The sequence below is a fragment of the Neolamprologus brichardi genome, chromosome 1, assembly GCF_056152115.1.
Source record: "Neolamprologus brichardi isolate AB-2024 chromosome 1, ASM5615211v1, whole genome shotgun sequence".
Lineage (NCBI taxonomy): Eukaryota > Metazoa > Chordata > Actinopteri > Cichliformes > Cichlidae > Neolamprologus > Neolamprologus brichardi.
In genome coordinates, this window is record NC_142104.1 from 5243868 (window position 1) to 5259569 (window position 15702).

Consider the following 15702-nt stretch of genomic DNA (forward strand, 5'->3'; position numbering starts at 1 on the left):
CACACATCATAGTGGAGAGCCGGCACATTGAATTAGACTTGCTACGGGATCCATCTGCACCTCGTGAAATCAATCTCATTCCTTGATTTGATTAGGTGGGCCACACAGAAGAAAGAGAAAACTGTTGTGGTCCTTGATTAAGCTTGTTTCGTTTAGCACCTCTCCACACCCACCCATTTTCGGCATGCTGTGTATACCGATAAGTTTGCGGCCCACAGGTAGGGTAATGGCAGCAGTCGAGGTTAATGTTAAAAAAATCCCCCTCTATTTAACACTCGGCATGTGTGCCGTAGCCCTGTAGCTGAGCTCATTTACACTTTTTCACACACTGTCTCTTTATCGTTCACAATATTTCTTCTTCGTTTTTTGTTTGTTTGCTTTTTTTTGCAAATCACAGGTTTTTTCTCACAAAGGCTTAAATGTGACTGCTGAGCTCTTCAGGGGCCACATGTGGAGCAGCCACGAATTGGACAAATGTGTTAAATCAGAAGTCGTGTTGCTTTAATTTACCTTTGTTTTCTGGTTATATCAAGCACACACCAACCAACAAACTGATTGTCCAGTTCTCTCTTGTTCTAACGCCAGGATATAATGAACAGGCGGTAAAAATCTATACTGAAGATTACTTGCATACAACGGGTCTTTCTTGAACTGAGAGCCGATATTGCCGACAGCCTGAATGCATAATGCGCCATTGTTTTTATTTTCCTGTTTCCCATTCTCATTGCGGTGACACTGTACCCCGCTATGATTAAAATGCATCCTCCAATGTATCAACATTCACAAACAAAAGGCTTTTCATGGGTGGCTTAATCTAATTGCGTCGCCCTCTTTTACTAAAGGTAGCTGCTTTGACTTTGACTTATTCTCCAGAAGCAATAAAGTGCCAGTGGCAGTGAATGGAACACATGTGGCATTGCTCAAAGTGCATGGATAGACATGAAACACATTAGCCCTGATTGACCTTGGTACAGACTGCGCACAAATGCAGTACAAATTGTTGCCTTTTTTGTTTGTCTCATTAATTCATTGTTGTCTGGGAGAAAAACGAAAGCAGAACGAAAGCAAAAGGTGATAGCTTGCTGACAATTCATTTCTGTGCATGTGTGTGGAGGAGGTATAACACTGGGAGACTCTTTACTGATTGTAATTACTCTACCTTTTCTGTGTGGAGTTGGCTTCAATTACAGACCGTCACCTTTCCCTGTATATGGGTCGTGACACCATCTCTCTCTCATTGTCTCAATAAAGCAAGAGTGTCAGCGGTAATAATAAATGAAGAGGAAAATATGTGAGGCACTCTTCTCTCTTTTTGGCCTCCGTGAATACTGTGATTGACCTCTGAAAAAAAGCAATATTGATTATTGTTATATGGCAACCAATGGCTACAAATCCCAAAGGAATCAGTTCCTTTGTGTCATGTGCGAGGGAGCAGCAGTAGATAACGGATCCTTTAAAACAGTTTATCTTGATTGGGGTATGTAAAGAAAATCTATATTTGCTCACCACAGAAGTAAAAATGACTGAGTCACATAGCATCTGAACGCATTTACTTAACGCCTTTAAATTTGGCCTCATTTGTGGTGTAAAGAATCGAAGAGCTGACAGCATTTCACGTTATGATATTTCTGAATTAAACTTTCTGTTTCCAATGCCCCAGCATCACAGAGCTTCACTATATGATTTCCTCCAATAAAGTCTTTTGTGGTTCACACCAGAAGGGAACTTTTCTGTCCAATTTGATAAACCGCTACGTGCCATGAGACAGACTGGAGGGAAAATGTTTCCAAGAATAGCTAAGTGTATCATATATCATGCATCGCACCATCTGTTCCGTACATTCAAAATGTTATTGCAATATTTAGAATTACAGATTATTCATGTAGGTGTAATTAACAGAGTCAAAATCCAACAAATGGGAGGAAGCTACAATTAATTCCAGACATGTTTGAGTAGAATCTATCTGGAGTAACTATTTAGGCTACAGTTGCCTGAGGGTGTACAGATGGAACAAAAAAGCTCTAATTTTATCAGTGGCAATGAATTACCCTCTATTGATCCCTCATTGCAGTATGGGGCCCTCTCAAATTAATTCTTTGGATTTCTTCTGTGAGATGGCATTACACCGAACAGATGAGGAGAACTGGGCCATATTAACTGACTGAGCTGGATAGAAAAAGGTCAACATCTGGCTCTTACAAAAGGTGCTATGTGAACTAGTTCATGCAGTGCACGGCCTTGAGGGGTTCGTATACATTTTACATAACAACATGCCGTCGTCTCCATATTTAATGGCTAACATGGCATTTCTACTCCACATTATCGGCCGGTCAGACCACGCATCCTCAGCTAAACAAACCCACATCGGGATTGTGCTAAACATGACATTTAGAGTCAACACAGTGATGCATTATACAGCACTTCTTCATGCTGCCCTGCACTTTTGGCAGTGTGCTACATTAAATGTGTTCAGAATGCTTGTATTATGTAATGACAGTGGAAAGAACCTAAGTGCTTTTCCTGAGTTAGTGGGCAATTTGGGGTAGTAGTACTGTATTGGTAGATCTTTCTGATTCTTGGAGTTTCCACTCTTTGATATTTTAGAAAGGAGTGTGTAGTTTTAAATAGCACAGTATTTGAACTGTTACTATAGCTCTTATAGATGGATTACTTTTCAGCTTTTCAGCAAACTGTAGCTACATACATTTGTTTTTCAGCAGTGGCAAAACATGAATCTTCTGTTCAGATTGTTTGCAACTGTTTAATGGCTGTAAGGAATAAAATTATATATTTATAAATATATAAATATATATATATATATACATATATATATTTATATTTATAAATAAATAAATAAATAAAATATATATATATATATATAAATAAATTATATATATATATATATATATATATATATATATATATATATATATATATATATATGTATATGTTTTTTTGTTTTGTTTTTTTTTGTTTTTTTTTAAACTACCCAGTATAATAAGACAAAATTGTGTGTTTGTCAGTAACAGAATGTAGTTAGTATTTGGTATCATATGATAATTTGTTAAATATCATTCATTCTTTTTTTGGCAGAAATTTTTTTTTTTACTTTTCCTGCTTTTGTATATTTTGCTGGAACATTGTGATTCCATGTATAATATTAACTGCAGACCTGGAACATTTTTACATTTTTGTACACAAAAGTAATGGATCTGACTTCTTCCACCACTGATAAAAAAACCAACACGGTTGCAGATCGAATTCATCAACCTCTCAACCTTACTCCAACTGAAGTAGACTTTGCAGAAAGCAATCCGACGTACTGTGTGAAGTCTGTTCTTGCAGACGGTAGCTGACAAGCATCACAGTGACAGTATCTCCTCCCTTTCCCTCTTTGCGTCAGTCTTTCTCTCTCCCTCTACAGTCCTACTGGTACATACATAGGAGGAGAACATGTCCTATCTACCATTTGGCCTGACAACTAGGGAAATCATTAGTTCCTTCTGTAGGGCTACACTTAAGCATCAGGAGCCCAGGCCCATGGCGGGGGTGGGGGCGGGCGATATGTGGGAGTAGAATCTGTAGAATCGTCCTCATTAGGACACAGTGATTGTTCAAGTGATTGCCATAAAAGCTCATCTTCAGCAGGGACTGACATGTTTCCTCCTCCGCTGACAGGATAAGCAGTCCCATGCAGCCCCTGATTGGGAGTTGCGGTTGGCAAATGGAGGTGTGCAGTACTTTATGTTTATATGTGTGTGTGTGTGTGTTTCTGTGTATACTGGCAGACATCAGAGCACACAAGGAAAATATCTTCTGTCAACCAAGTCTTTTTTTCTGAACTGGAGCTTCAAAACATATGGATGTCTGTCTTTTCAACAACCTGACCTACAGCAGCTAAAGCCAGAGATATAATAACCTCCAGAGCCTGGATGCACTTGCTGCACATACAGACAACGTTATTTCTTCTTTGTGATAGATTTAGTTAACTTTCATGGAATGATGCAGTCGATGCTCACTTTAGTTATGAGAAGACTGGACATACACATGAGAGCAGTAGTATGTTTGAGTATTATTTGAGTTTTAGCAATGCGTTGACTCGCATGACAGATGCTAATATTGTCAATGCCATTCTTACTAAGCCAATACATAATCAACACAGACACAACAGACATCGTGGTGTAAGCTTTCCTCACCCTGTGCTCAGAATACTTGTTTTCTGACACCAGTGCAGCACATAATCATCACAACTACAGTGTTGTTATCCATTATCTGTTAGTTTCCTGAATGCTACAGTCAATGTCACTGATTGTCGGTGCTGTTTTAGTTGCCCAGGCAACTCAGTTAATGACAGGGACCTGTGACAGACTTTTTTTTTCCACGTAATTGTACTCTTTGATGAGAATTTGTGCACTCTAGTGTGAAGGCTGTGTACGAAGTGGGTTCCCAGGGCATTTAGAGGAGACGGTTTTGAGGATTGTTGTTGGTTATAGCTAGCTCAACTCAACCCTTCGTGGATTTAAAGTCAAAAGTGGCAGCTTCTGGGAGAATGACTGAATGTGGGACTTTTCTTTTTCAAAAGAAACACAGCATGCCTTTGTATAAAGCTTTTATTCGTCTTCTGATTTTTTGTTAGGTGTCTGTGACAAGGCAACATTGCTCTACCTTGAAGCTATACAATGGTTTAATGTCATTTTTTTTAAAAAAGAAGAGAAGAAAAAATGCTTATAGAAGCTAAGAGACAAAAGATTTAACCCCATCTTAGCTCAAAATGTGTTTTAATCAGTGGTTCTCATCTTTAGTGGGCATTCATTTTTTTCTAAATGTTTTTTTTTTTCAGATTATTCAGCTTCAAAACTGTCTTTGCTATCTTATGTTTGCTGGGGTTAGGTGTTTGACGCAGTCTATTTAATTTAGCATCTTAATTTTAATATTTTTCATTATGTTTGGTTTCTTGGTTAATTAATGAGGAAAAACAATCTGACATGCCATGTCTGAAGCATCCATGTGTACAAGGTGTTGTGGTGCATCCTGACCAGTACGTGAGAAACACAGACAGGCACCAATATGATAAAATTAAATTTAAAATCAGCTTTTATGATTTAACTGTATGTGAGAAAACCACAGCATCTTATTTCGTCACATGATAATACTGTAAGTCGTTTCCAGCATGCGATGAGTTTATAGCATACAACCATGGATAAGCATTTCAGAGAGCAAGAATTAATCTCCACACTCATCACATATTAAGCCAGTACTGGGACCATAATACAATACAAACTTGTTTATTTTTAAATAAATATTTATTTATTTTTACGTAGGTTCTATTCACTTGTTTATTCAAACTATTTAAGTGTCATGAGGTTGTAGTAATTATAGCACTTCGCAGTGTGATTTTTATGGTGTGTTTTTTTTAATTAAAATATTTTGATTGCTTTATAAGTTGCATGTTTTGTTGTTGTTCTTTAGAGTCGATTTTTAGACACTTTTTAATGCATTTTTGTTTTTGAAAGTGTTTAAAATTTCTGAAATACAACTCCACAAAATTACCTACACCTGTGCAAGTCCTCTGGGTTTAATAGGAGAACAGGCACAGCACAGATGTACATGGCAGTGTGACTCAGTGGAGCGACCTCCAGCTTGGAATAAACATGGGCCGTAATTTTATTTGAATTTTATTTGGGGCAAGCGGGCAACAGTGGGCTTGATTTTTAAGACTCTCAGACACTGAGATGGAGGCAGGGGAAGACAGACATGAAAAGTTGTCCAGTCCTCAAGACAAAACTAGCAGACAAGCAGGATTCAGCTTGCCTCAAGGCCAAATTATGGTTCAGCGGTGGTAGCACATTTGAAGTCCCTAAGTATATATATAGTATATATAGTGTGTGAGCAGCTATGGACAGCTTTCTATCTGGAGAGAGCAGGTAGTGGGGCAAATGGGGTATTATTAAAATATGTGGGGGAAGTGTCAAAAATATACAGCCAGTCTTTGGGCTACTCTTCTTTAAACTGTTTTTGGTCCATCGGCCAGCCGCAGAGAAGAGTGGGATTATAGCAGACACAGTACCGAAGTGAAACAGAGTGTTAAAAACAATAAAAAAGTGTCCACTGCAGCCCCTGCCTGTACTTTTATATAGAGCAAAGTGCAGTTGGATGACAGCACAGAGGGACGTTTGCGTTGGTTGAAAACGTCTCTCTGTAAGCTCTCTGTGGGCATTACATATGGAAACAGACACAATCACAGTACTATAAAATCGCGGTATTGCTCTGCACCTGATCAAAAAGGTTTTCTTTTTCTTTCTTTCTTTTCTTTACATAAGTACCGAGTGAAGGAGTGGAGCGTCACGTCGAAACAAACCAGGATTAAATCCAGGATGCTTACCTAAAAATATTTATGATTAATGAATAAACCAAAACCAATATGCTGCTAAAATAGTCAGTTTGCCTCCCGTTGCGGGAAGCACCAACATGCAGTCATATATGCTGAGCTGCAGGCTTTAGACTTCACACAAGTAGTCATGCATTGGATTTAAAAAAACAAAAAAAACCCAATGACAGACCATCATTAATTTGAGCTCATTTAAAGAGTTTCTCAGTGTGCAGGATGTTGCGAGGCATTTGTGTTAATGAGCTACATCATTCATGTGAAATGATGGCACAATTAGGAAAACAAAAGTGCAAGGTGTGACAATTTAAGCGAATGTGCTTTGTCAGTGTCTGCAAACAACACCTCGGAGACAGTATATGCATAAAAGCCAGGTTCTGAAAACATTGCAGGGGGTTTAGGGGTCTGTAGTCACCAACACATTTCTACCTTGCTATTCTATACCCTGAGTGCGCTCCCACAGGAACCTCTGTTGAAACGCCGTGGCAGGGAATGAAATTAAAGCTGCTGAATACAGATGTTTTGATGTATGACTGTGTACTTGGTCATTTTTAAGAGACGCATAAGTTGACAAAAATACAAACTGAAAAGAAGAGTGCTGCCAGCCATGTTGGATTTGTAAATGTTGCTTCTCCTCCCCTCTGAAACTCACTTTAGGAATCAAGAGGCTTATATGAAAGGTGACTTTCAAGTACAGGAAATGCTCTGTCTCTTTATAGGAGCAAAAATTAAATTCTTTGCTTCTTTTGAGTCAAAAGCCGGCTCTTCCTCTTCTTCCCTGACCTCTTTGTGTCCGTACCATTGTATCCTGTGCCCTTTCAGTTGACCCTTTTAACTTGAAACAGCCGAATATTTTTGCCTGCTCTTCTCAGCGCAGATATTTGAACAGCTTCATGCTGCATCGTCAAATTCATTAGTTATACTCAGCCCGTGCAATGAGTGGGATCCAACCACTCAGCCGGGCATGCAGTTCTAGTGAACTAATGAAACGGTAATTACAAAAATAATGAGAAATATGAACCGTCGTCCAGTATCTTTGGGGCTAGTTTGAGAGAATGCATCATTGTGTGCAGAGTTTCCTGTTGAATTTTTAATGGATTTCTTATTTTTTCCAGTGTAGTAGGATGAACATTGAAAGGACATCTAACGTCTTTGTCCGGTAAATTTCACACTGTAGGGAGCAATATACCCCATAACACATGTTTGTGTGATGTATTTGTGATGTATAACGAGGAACAACCTAGACTAAGGTCCATTTCCTGTGCAACTTATAAAGTTATTGTCCCCAGCGGGCCTCATTTAGCAAAGTGTAGGCTATGCTGAGCCACGTTTAGTATCTAGTTTCCACAGAGTACAGCAGTGCAAACAGCGCATTATGGTCATACTGTATGCTTAGCTGCATTTATGTGGTGAGAACTTGTAGAATCTGCTGAGCATATCAGCTTGCATTCATTAAAAGCTCTTCACACCCGGCTCCCTAAGTTTGTCTTCACACTCTGGGAAAAAAACGGAGAAGTTTGCAACAAAATTGAACTCATCCTTTATTTTTCTTCTCTTTTTAATTGCAGCTTCACACAGACAAGGTGGAAAATGACACAGCCAGATACAGCCTTGCAGGTGAGGGGGCAGGCACCATCTTCGCCATCAATGAGAAGACAGGTGACATCCACGCGATGAAGAGGTTGGACCGCGAGGAGAAGGCTGAATACACACTAACCGCCAAAGTCACTAATGGTATTACAGGCCAGCTTCTGGAGCCCATGACTGAGTTCATCATCAAAGTCCAGGACATAAATGACAATGCACCAAAGTTCACTGAAGGCCCGTATCATGCCGCTGTTGAAGAAATGTCTGCTGTTGGTAAGTCGCAATACAGACAGAGCTCATTTCTGCTCCCTGCCTCACACGGCAGCCTAATCAGTCTGTGAGATTTCCGAGACGGCTGATCTCTAATGGGCTATTGCATAAAAATAATGAGTGAATAAGAACAAGAGGAAATGAGTATGCCTATTTACACGCTTGCCTGCTATGAGTATTTTTCCACAAATGAAAATACAAGAATGATAAATCAAATCAAATCACTAGGACTTCACCCATAGCTCAGTGCTGTGACTGAACATCGAGCGTCGACGCACACTTAGGGAAGGCTCTCAACAAACAGCTCACTTACAAAGAACTAACAATATGGAAACATGAGCCAGACGTTCGATTGCAAAATTAAATAACTCACCACATGTGGCAAGCATTTGGTGAGTTATTAAAATTTTCACACACAATCAAAATTCTGCACAAGCTGAAAGGCACCAGTGGCACATTTCGGACATGCTACAGCAGCATATGTAGATATCGCCTTAGGGCGTAAATCTGCTATTCTCCACTTTGTGTAGGTCAAGGGCCATTTTGGGTTAGTTTTTTTTGTGTGGGGGGCGGGGGCATTGCACTTTCCGTCAGTTACTGTAAAATTATTATAGCACACCATAATAGATGTTTATCCAAGGATTTAAAAGTGCAGAATATAATACTGATTGATGTTGAAAACAATGGCAAGGAGATTAAGAGGGTGAACCTCTGTGGACTGCATTATTTTGTGTCAAAAGCATTTACAATTAGTCTTTCACAACAGTTAAGCCTAACAGTCCTCAAAGTAGGAAAGGCTTGATATGGACGGCTGTTACTTCGAGATTTAAGCATTATAATAATATCATGGTTGAGAAACATGTTTGCATGTGCACCCATAAACTGGTAATGGTAAAAATGGCCTGTATTTATATAACGCTTTACTAGTCCCTAAGGACCCCAAAGCGCTTTATATATCCAGTCATCCACCCATTCACACACTGGTGATGGCAAGCTACATTGTAGCCACAGCCACCCTGGGGCGCACTGACAGAGGCGAGGCTGCCGGACACTGGCGCCACCAGGCCCTCTGACCACCACCAGTAGGCAACAGGTGAAGTGTCTTGCCCAAGGACACAATGACCGAGACTGTCCAAGCCGGGCCTCGAACCGGCAACCGATTACAAGGCGAACTCCCAACTCTTGAGCCACGATCGTCCCAGTTAGCTCGACAATACTGACGGACGCTAATTGCAAGCTACTATTCCTCAAGCCCCCTCAAACTGGTACGCAAAACTTTTGCCCTTGCACTGTATGCTAATATATTCATATATTCTCCTTCTTATTTCATCCATGCATTTAAATGACCACTGCATGATGTGATAATGCAGCTCATCTAGGACAGACAGAAGCCTGTAAGTGGATTGTTACACTGTTTTGAGAGCCTCACTACTAACCCCGGCGCAGCTGGAGTCTTGTAGAAAAAAAATGCTTCCATCAGTAGCAGGAAGGACATCAGAGTGTGTCTTTATGCTGTGTTAACATTGCAGGAGTTCAGCAAGGATGCCGGGGTCCGTTGTTGGGTGGTATACACTTGTTATTGTGTTTCCTCAATGAGCTTCCTCTTGTTATCTGTCACAAAGCTGACATAACTCGCCAGGACAGACGGTGTTAGGAGTGTAATGGAGTCTATTTGGTGCATCCCATAGGATGCAGTCTTTGCATCGGTTCTCAGAGGGAAGGCTATATAAATATATATTTCTGTGCAGCTTCTCATGATAACTGTATCTGACTCTTATTAGCTGCTGCTGTGGAAGCAAAAAGGAACAAAACACAATGCAAAAGTATCCATGTAAACACAAAGTAACAGTGAACTGTTCTTGTCTGAACTCTGTTACTTGATCCCTGCTGCTCAGCTTTGGATCTCAAATGAAATGTACTGTAGCTCTCCAAGGGTTTTGTCAGCGGAGTGCGGTAACAACCATAGTGATAGGGTAGAGAGCAAAGTGGTAGTTGACAGCACTCTGTGATTTGCCAGTGGGAATAATGCATAAGAAATGGAAATCGGCATCTCTTTGTTGATTGTTGTTCCCTTTTGTCACTACTGATTAATTAAACATTCATGAAGGCTCAGTTGTTAGCTTGAAAGGCTTTTCTTTTAGCAACTGGTTTCCTTCTTGTTAAGTTTTCATGCGCTGTGGTGTTATGGGGAGAGTTAGGCTCTCTGGACAAACAAACAATAAGTCGTTCATCTCGCTCGCCTCATATTCATAAATCACCGGATTCTTTACAGTAAATTAGAATTTGCACAGGACTCGGTGGATTCCTGCGGTTTGAGTGGCGCATAACTAATGAAGTCCACGGGAAAGAGAGCAGAACAGAGATGAAGATGGTGAGAGCAAATCCTCACAGTGACAAGAAACTGGGAAACATTAAAATGCAATATTGCACATTGCTAAAAAACGTTGCATTGCATTTGGTACTAAGCTGAGACAATGCTGAGTGTGCTGATGAATTTCTGCTTAGCGCGAGCCCACCTGTGTCAAATAATCAAAATCTAATCCAGACCGTAACAGCCTGCTTCTCCTGACGATGTTATCCACTTACAGAGCTTGTCAGTTCCACTTCAGACTTCATCAATGTCTTAGCCGCTCCTTGCTTATCGGGAGTGTATCCACACAGTATCAGCGAGACCAGGGACAAATATCAACACCTACCTTTTATCCGTCAAGGACTATGGCCAGATAGAGAATCCTCGTACTGAATGTCACCATCCCCCGTAGGAAACGGTCCCCACAGCCACATGAGATATGTGACACGGGTCACCGAGGTCGCCATGTATCCTGTGTGCGCAGGAGCATAGAGGGTAATGGGAAATGAAGGAGAAATACCTTTTGTTCTTCCTTTAAAAAGGGCCAGTCGGATAAGACGTGTGGCTTTCTGTGACTTTTGTCTGACTTTCATTTTCCTGAATAGCTGAAAATGGAGGTGACTCACATTTTAATTGTTTAGTGATTGTCTCTGTAGGTACAGTGGAACAATACGATGAAGGGGAAAGCAAAGGTTTTAACTTCACTAAATCTGCCAAATCTGTCAGAACACATTTGAAACCATTAGCATAAGCTGCTGGAACTTCTGTAAGTGCATTACATTGAATTGTTTTCTAGGGGTAAAATGCTTCTACAAAATTTCTTCAAAACTGTGTTAACTGATTTTTTATTTTTTATTTTCTGGGCTGCTCAAACCCTTTATGAATAATTCCACTTCATTTCCCATTAGTGTGGCTCATGCTCGCTATGAACTCTCCACCTAAAATGGATAGATTTATGATTAAGCACAATAAAAAGTGAATATCTGAGCAAATTACGTACAGCTTTCTGAAAATTAGATTTTTCCTAAACTCATGGTAAAGTTGGCAGATCACAAGAAATGGGAAATGGGAAAAACTCAATTTGCTTTCGGTATCATCTTTTCTTTTGTTTCGTCCGTTCCTCTGCGTTCTGGTTTGAATGGGATCGGTTGTCAACAATGTTGGTCAAGTTACTTGAAAATAGTAATCAGTAACTAATTACTGATTACCTCCCCCAAAAAGTAATCCCGTTACTTTACTGATTACTTATTTTCAAAAGTAATTAATTACTTAGTTACTTAGTTACTTTTTAAAAACACGATTTACAACCTGAATAGGTGATAAAGTGATAGATCTTTCAGCCCAATTCTACTTTTTCTGCATAATTCATTATACAAAATGTAATCAAATGGAAAAGTCCCTTTTTAAAACTTGTTTTATTTGTTTTAATCTTTTAACTTTATGCATCAAGCAAAAATTTAATTATATGCACCATTCTCTGACTGGAAGAAATTTGTTTCATATTTAAACCTATTTTCTGCACATTCCAGCACATATATATATATATATATATATGTGTGTGTGTGTGTGTGTGTATGTGTATATGTGTATGTGTATATGTATATGAATATATGTATATGTATATTTGTGTTTACACTCACTCTTTCAAATAGATGCAAGTATAACACAGCAGAAAATAAATAAAGTCAAAGACTAGCGGTGCTGTTGCTCTATTTTCACCTGTAAAGCAGGAGTAGAGTAGGCGGAGGTTTACCCTGGTGCAGGTGTGCCGCAGCGGTCAGTGGAAGGATACGGCAGTTTCTCTGTGAGTTTCCCATTACGTCGTAGCACACTCGGTGCTTGCTTGGAAGTTTAGGGGTTTTTCGCTGTAAAAATAAGTTTTCTTCCCACGCAGTGAACAGTGGACACTAATGTTTTTGTCACTTTTTATGGAATCAAACTCAAAGTAAGGTCAGTACTTCCACGCTTTAAACGCTGCAGCTCATACTCTCTCCCGCACTTGATATATGATCCATTGTCGATCCGCACACAGCTGTTGTCACAAACGTCGCACTTGCTTACGTCACTGTCATGAGACATTCTTGCAAAAAATCACGGTTTTAGTAACGCAGTAACGCAGCGTTCCTACGGGAAAGTAACGGTAATCTAATTACCGTTTTTGCAATAGTAATCCCTTACTTTATTCGTTACTTGAAAAAGTAATCGGATTACTGCCCATCTCTGGTTGTCAACAATAAAACGATTGCACCTGAAAGACCCCCTCCCTCAAATTTCACCTCTACCTACTGTGAACATTGTCTTATGTGGTGTCCCCTGAAAACTTTATTGTAATTCAGTTGTCTTGCGCATGACTTGTAGTCTTCCTATATTTTTGCATTTTTATTTACTTCGACATATGAGCCATATGTTACAAAATTCTTGTTTATTTCTTAATATTGTATCTTGTTGCTTGTAATTCCTTTAGGGACTATTGCTTTAACATCGTGAGCAATCTCAGTTCATCACTATGAGAAACCATACCCAGAATACTCATGCTAATAAATTATTTTATAGATTTAAAAAATGTTAATAATTGCAGTTTTAATAGTGGACACTAAATATAATCTGGACAATTCTGTTTTTTATGTTTTTATAATATCATCTAATCCTCACACAAATAGGGTGCAAATTATCATCCATTCATTTGATCAAATGAACCATATACGTAGGTATACTACCTCAGTTTCTTCATTACATTGTAACTTTTTTAGTGTCACTTGAGGGAATTAGCTGCTTATTTGTGCAAGCCAGTCCATGATTAGAATTTTAATTCTTTCACATGGATTGCAAAGAGCTCACAAGATTAACAGATTTTGTTCTCCTGTTAATGGGGTCTTCAACTTTAAGGCCAGTACAAGCTGACAAATTCCCTTGTATGTCTGTCGACCATATGCTGGAATTATGAGGCTCTGCCACCCGTCTGCAGCTAACAAGGGGGTTGTGATGTAGTTGGAAATTACAAAATCTGCTTGAAGTGACACAACAGGTAATTAGGAGGAGGTTGCTAGACCCTCCTTCCTGTGCTAAGGGGGGTGCAAATGACAATAATTGGCCACATTGTGAAACAAACTTGCTGAAAGTTGTTTTGCCGGTTGGAACTCATGTGGGAGTTGCCCCAGGAGTGTTGGGCTGTGAGTTCGCTTCATTATCAGGGCGATTAATAAACGGGCACGTAGACAGATGGCCCATCTCCTCTTTGCATGGGCCATGCTCTGTGAAACCTCAGCAAAATGAATACCTGTATGAGAGCACAGATCCCTGCCAAATGTGTCAAGATCGGCTAAATTGGAGCGTAGACATAAAATTGAAGTGACATTAATAGATTACCTGGAGTTGATTTGCATTTTCAGAGTTATTATGGGTGCCGATAAAAGGACTAACAGGCACAGCCATCTATGTAGGACCTAATGATGTTTCTGATTACGCTCTCATCACCATCGGCAGCTGGGAAAATAAGTAAAGGCTTGTCATCTCAGATTTGGACGATAAATGAGCAGACTTGATCAAGGGGAGACATATGGAAATGAGCAGTATGCAGACCTTTATCAGAGCTGATCGTCTCATGCTTCCAACATACAGGAGTAGACTGTGATCACAGCTGATTTAATACGCTTGCAGTTTTCAAAGTGATCCATAGATACATAACCTCAACGAAGCGTAACAAAATTAAATACTGCTGTATATTTTGTCATAGCTTGTGCCTTTCTGTGTGTTTGAGCATATCTATCTATCTTTCTATCTTTCTATCTATCTATCTATCTATTCTTTCGTCTCATGAATTTTTCTGCACATTGCAGTTGGTCAGATCAATACAGGGACAGCTGAGATATTTTCAGACCATTTCATGCTTCACTTGGGCCAGATGTTCTATAAAAATCCTCTTTCTCGATATACCAAAAATATCATTGTTCTGTGCTGATCTTGCAGTAAATCTTGAACATATCTTGCTCTTGGAAAGTATGGCTCTGAATGCATTAAAAACAGCTTAACTTGAATAAACTCTAACAGTATTTCAGGGTCACAGCAACCCACATAAGCAAAAGAAGCCCATTTATAGTGCATCTTTTATCTGGCATTTCTCAGTTGAGCTTTGAGCTGAGAGCTGAGAAAGAGGGTGTCTGGTGTTTGTGTCTCTCTTCTCTGATCCTAGGCTCTGGTCTGCAGCTTGGCAGATGGGCTGAGTGGCAGGGGGCCCCTGGCCCTTTAACATAGTGGGCAGCTGGGCCAGAGCTAGGCCAGGGCCGGGCTGGGGCACATCTGACGAGCAGGCTCCTGGGCTGGACAGGGATGCGGCAGACCGGGACCGTGATGATGGTGGTGGGTGGCTCACAGGCTGAACTGGGGTGAGAAGGGGTCAGAGCAGTGAACCTGGCCAAGGCTCTGACTCTCTCAGGCCTGTCTAACTGCCAGGAAGCGTCCGTGCCAGCCTGCCCTTTTTGTGGCCATGCTAAATGGGAATAGGACAGGCCTCTGAGGCAGAAAGGATTTAACTGACATGGAGGAGTTTGTCTGTAAATAACCTGCTACGACTATCTATCTCACCTCATTTGGCACTAGCATTCTGCATATCTGAGTGTATTTACATGCTTGATTTGGTTACTTGTGATACCAGTTAATTGCCCGGTCACTTCTTTTTTCCTTTTACTGCTACATTCTTTTTACATTCGCTTGTATGTTATCAACTTAGATTTCTTTGTTTCAGACTAAGCTGCAAATCACATGGTATTCAAGAGTTAAAATAAAACAAAACATATAGCTGTTCAATATTACCTACAAATGTGTATTACTAATTCATCAAATATTGTTTATTATCCAATGCACCTCTGAATTATGCATGTAACATCATCAGTCATTGGTCCAGATACAGTAATATGAGCCTTTTAAAGCCCCCTGGGGTATGTTCTCTTTTTTGAGAATACACAAAGGCGTCCACGCACATACACACATACTAAACTGTGTGTTTCACACGCACATACATCTCTAACATGCATCTCTGTTAGCATGAACCCACAGTGCAGATGTAAAGATGGTGTTGTTCAGGTGTAATTTGTCCCTTCTCCCCTGTGTAGCC

General features: G+C 40.0%; 1 protein-coding gene across 2 annotated transcripts in view; it reads left to right on the forward strand.

Moving 5' to 3' along the window:
• cdh8 (cadherin 8) overlaps window positions 1-15702 on the forward strand; it is a 101935-nt gene that overhangs the window by 31737 nt on the left and 54496 nt on the right. For both annotated transcript variants that reach the window (XM_006779702.2, XM_006779703.2), the window contains exon 3: window positions 7954-8245. In XM_006779702.2, coding sequence (XP_006779765.2) covers window positions 7954-8245 — 292 coding nt within the window. The remainder of the gene's footprint in view (window positions 1-7953; window positions 8246-15702) is intronic.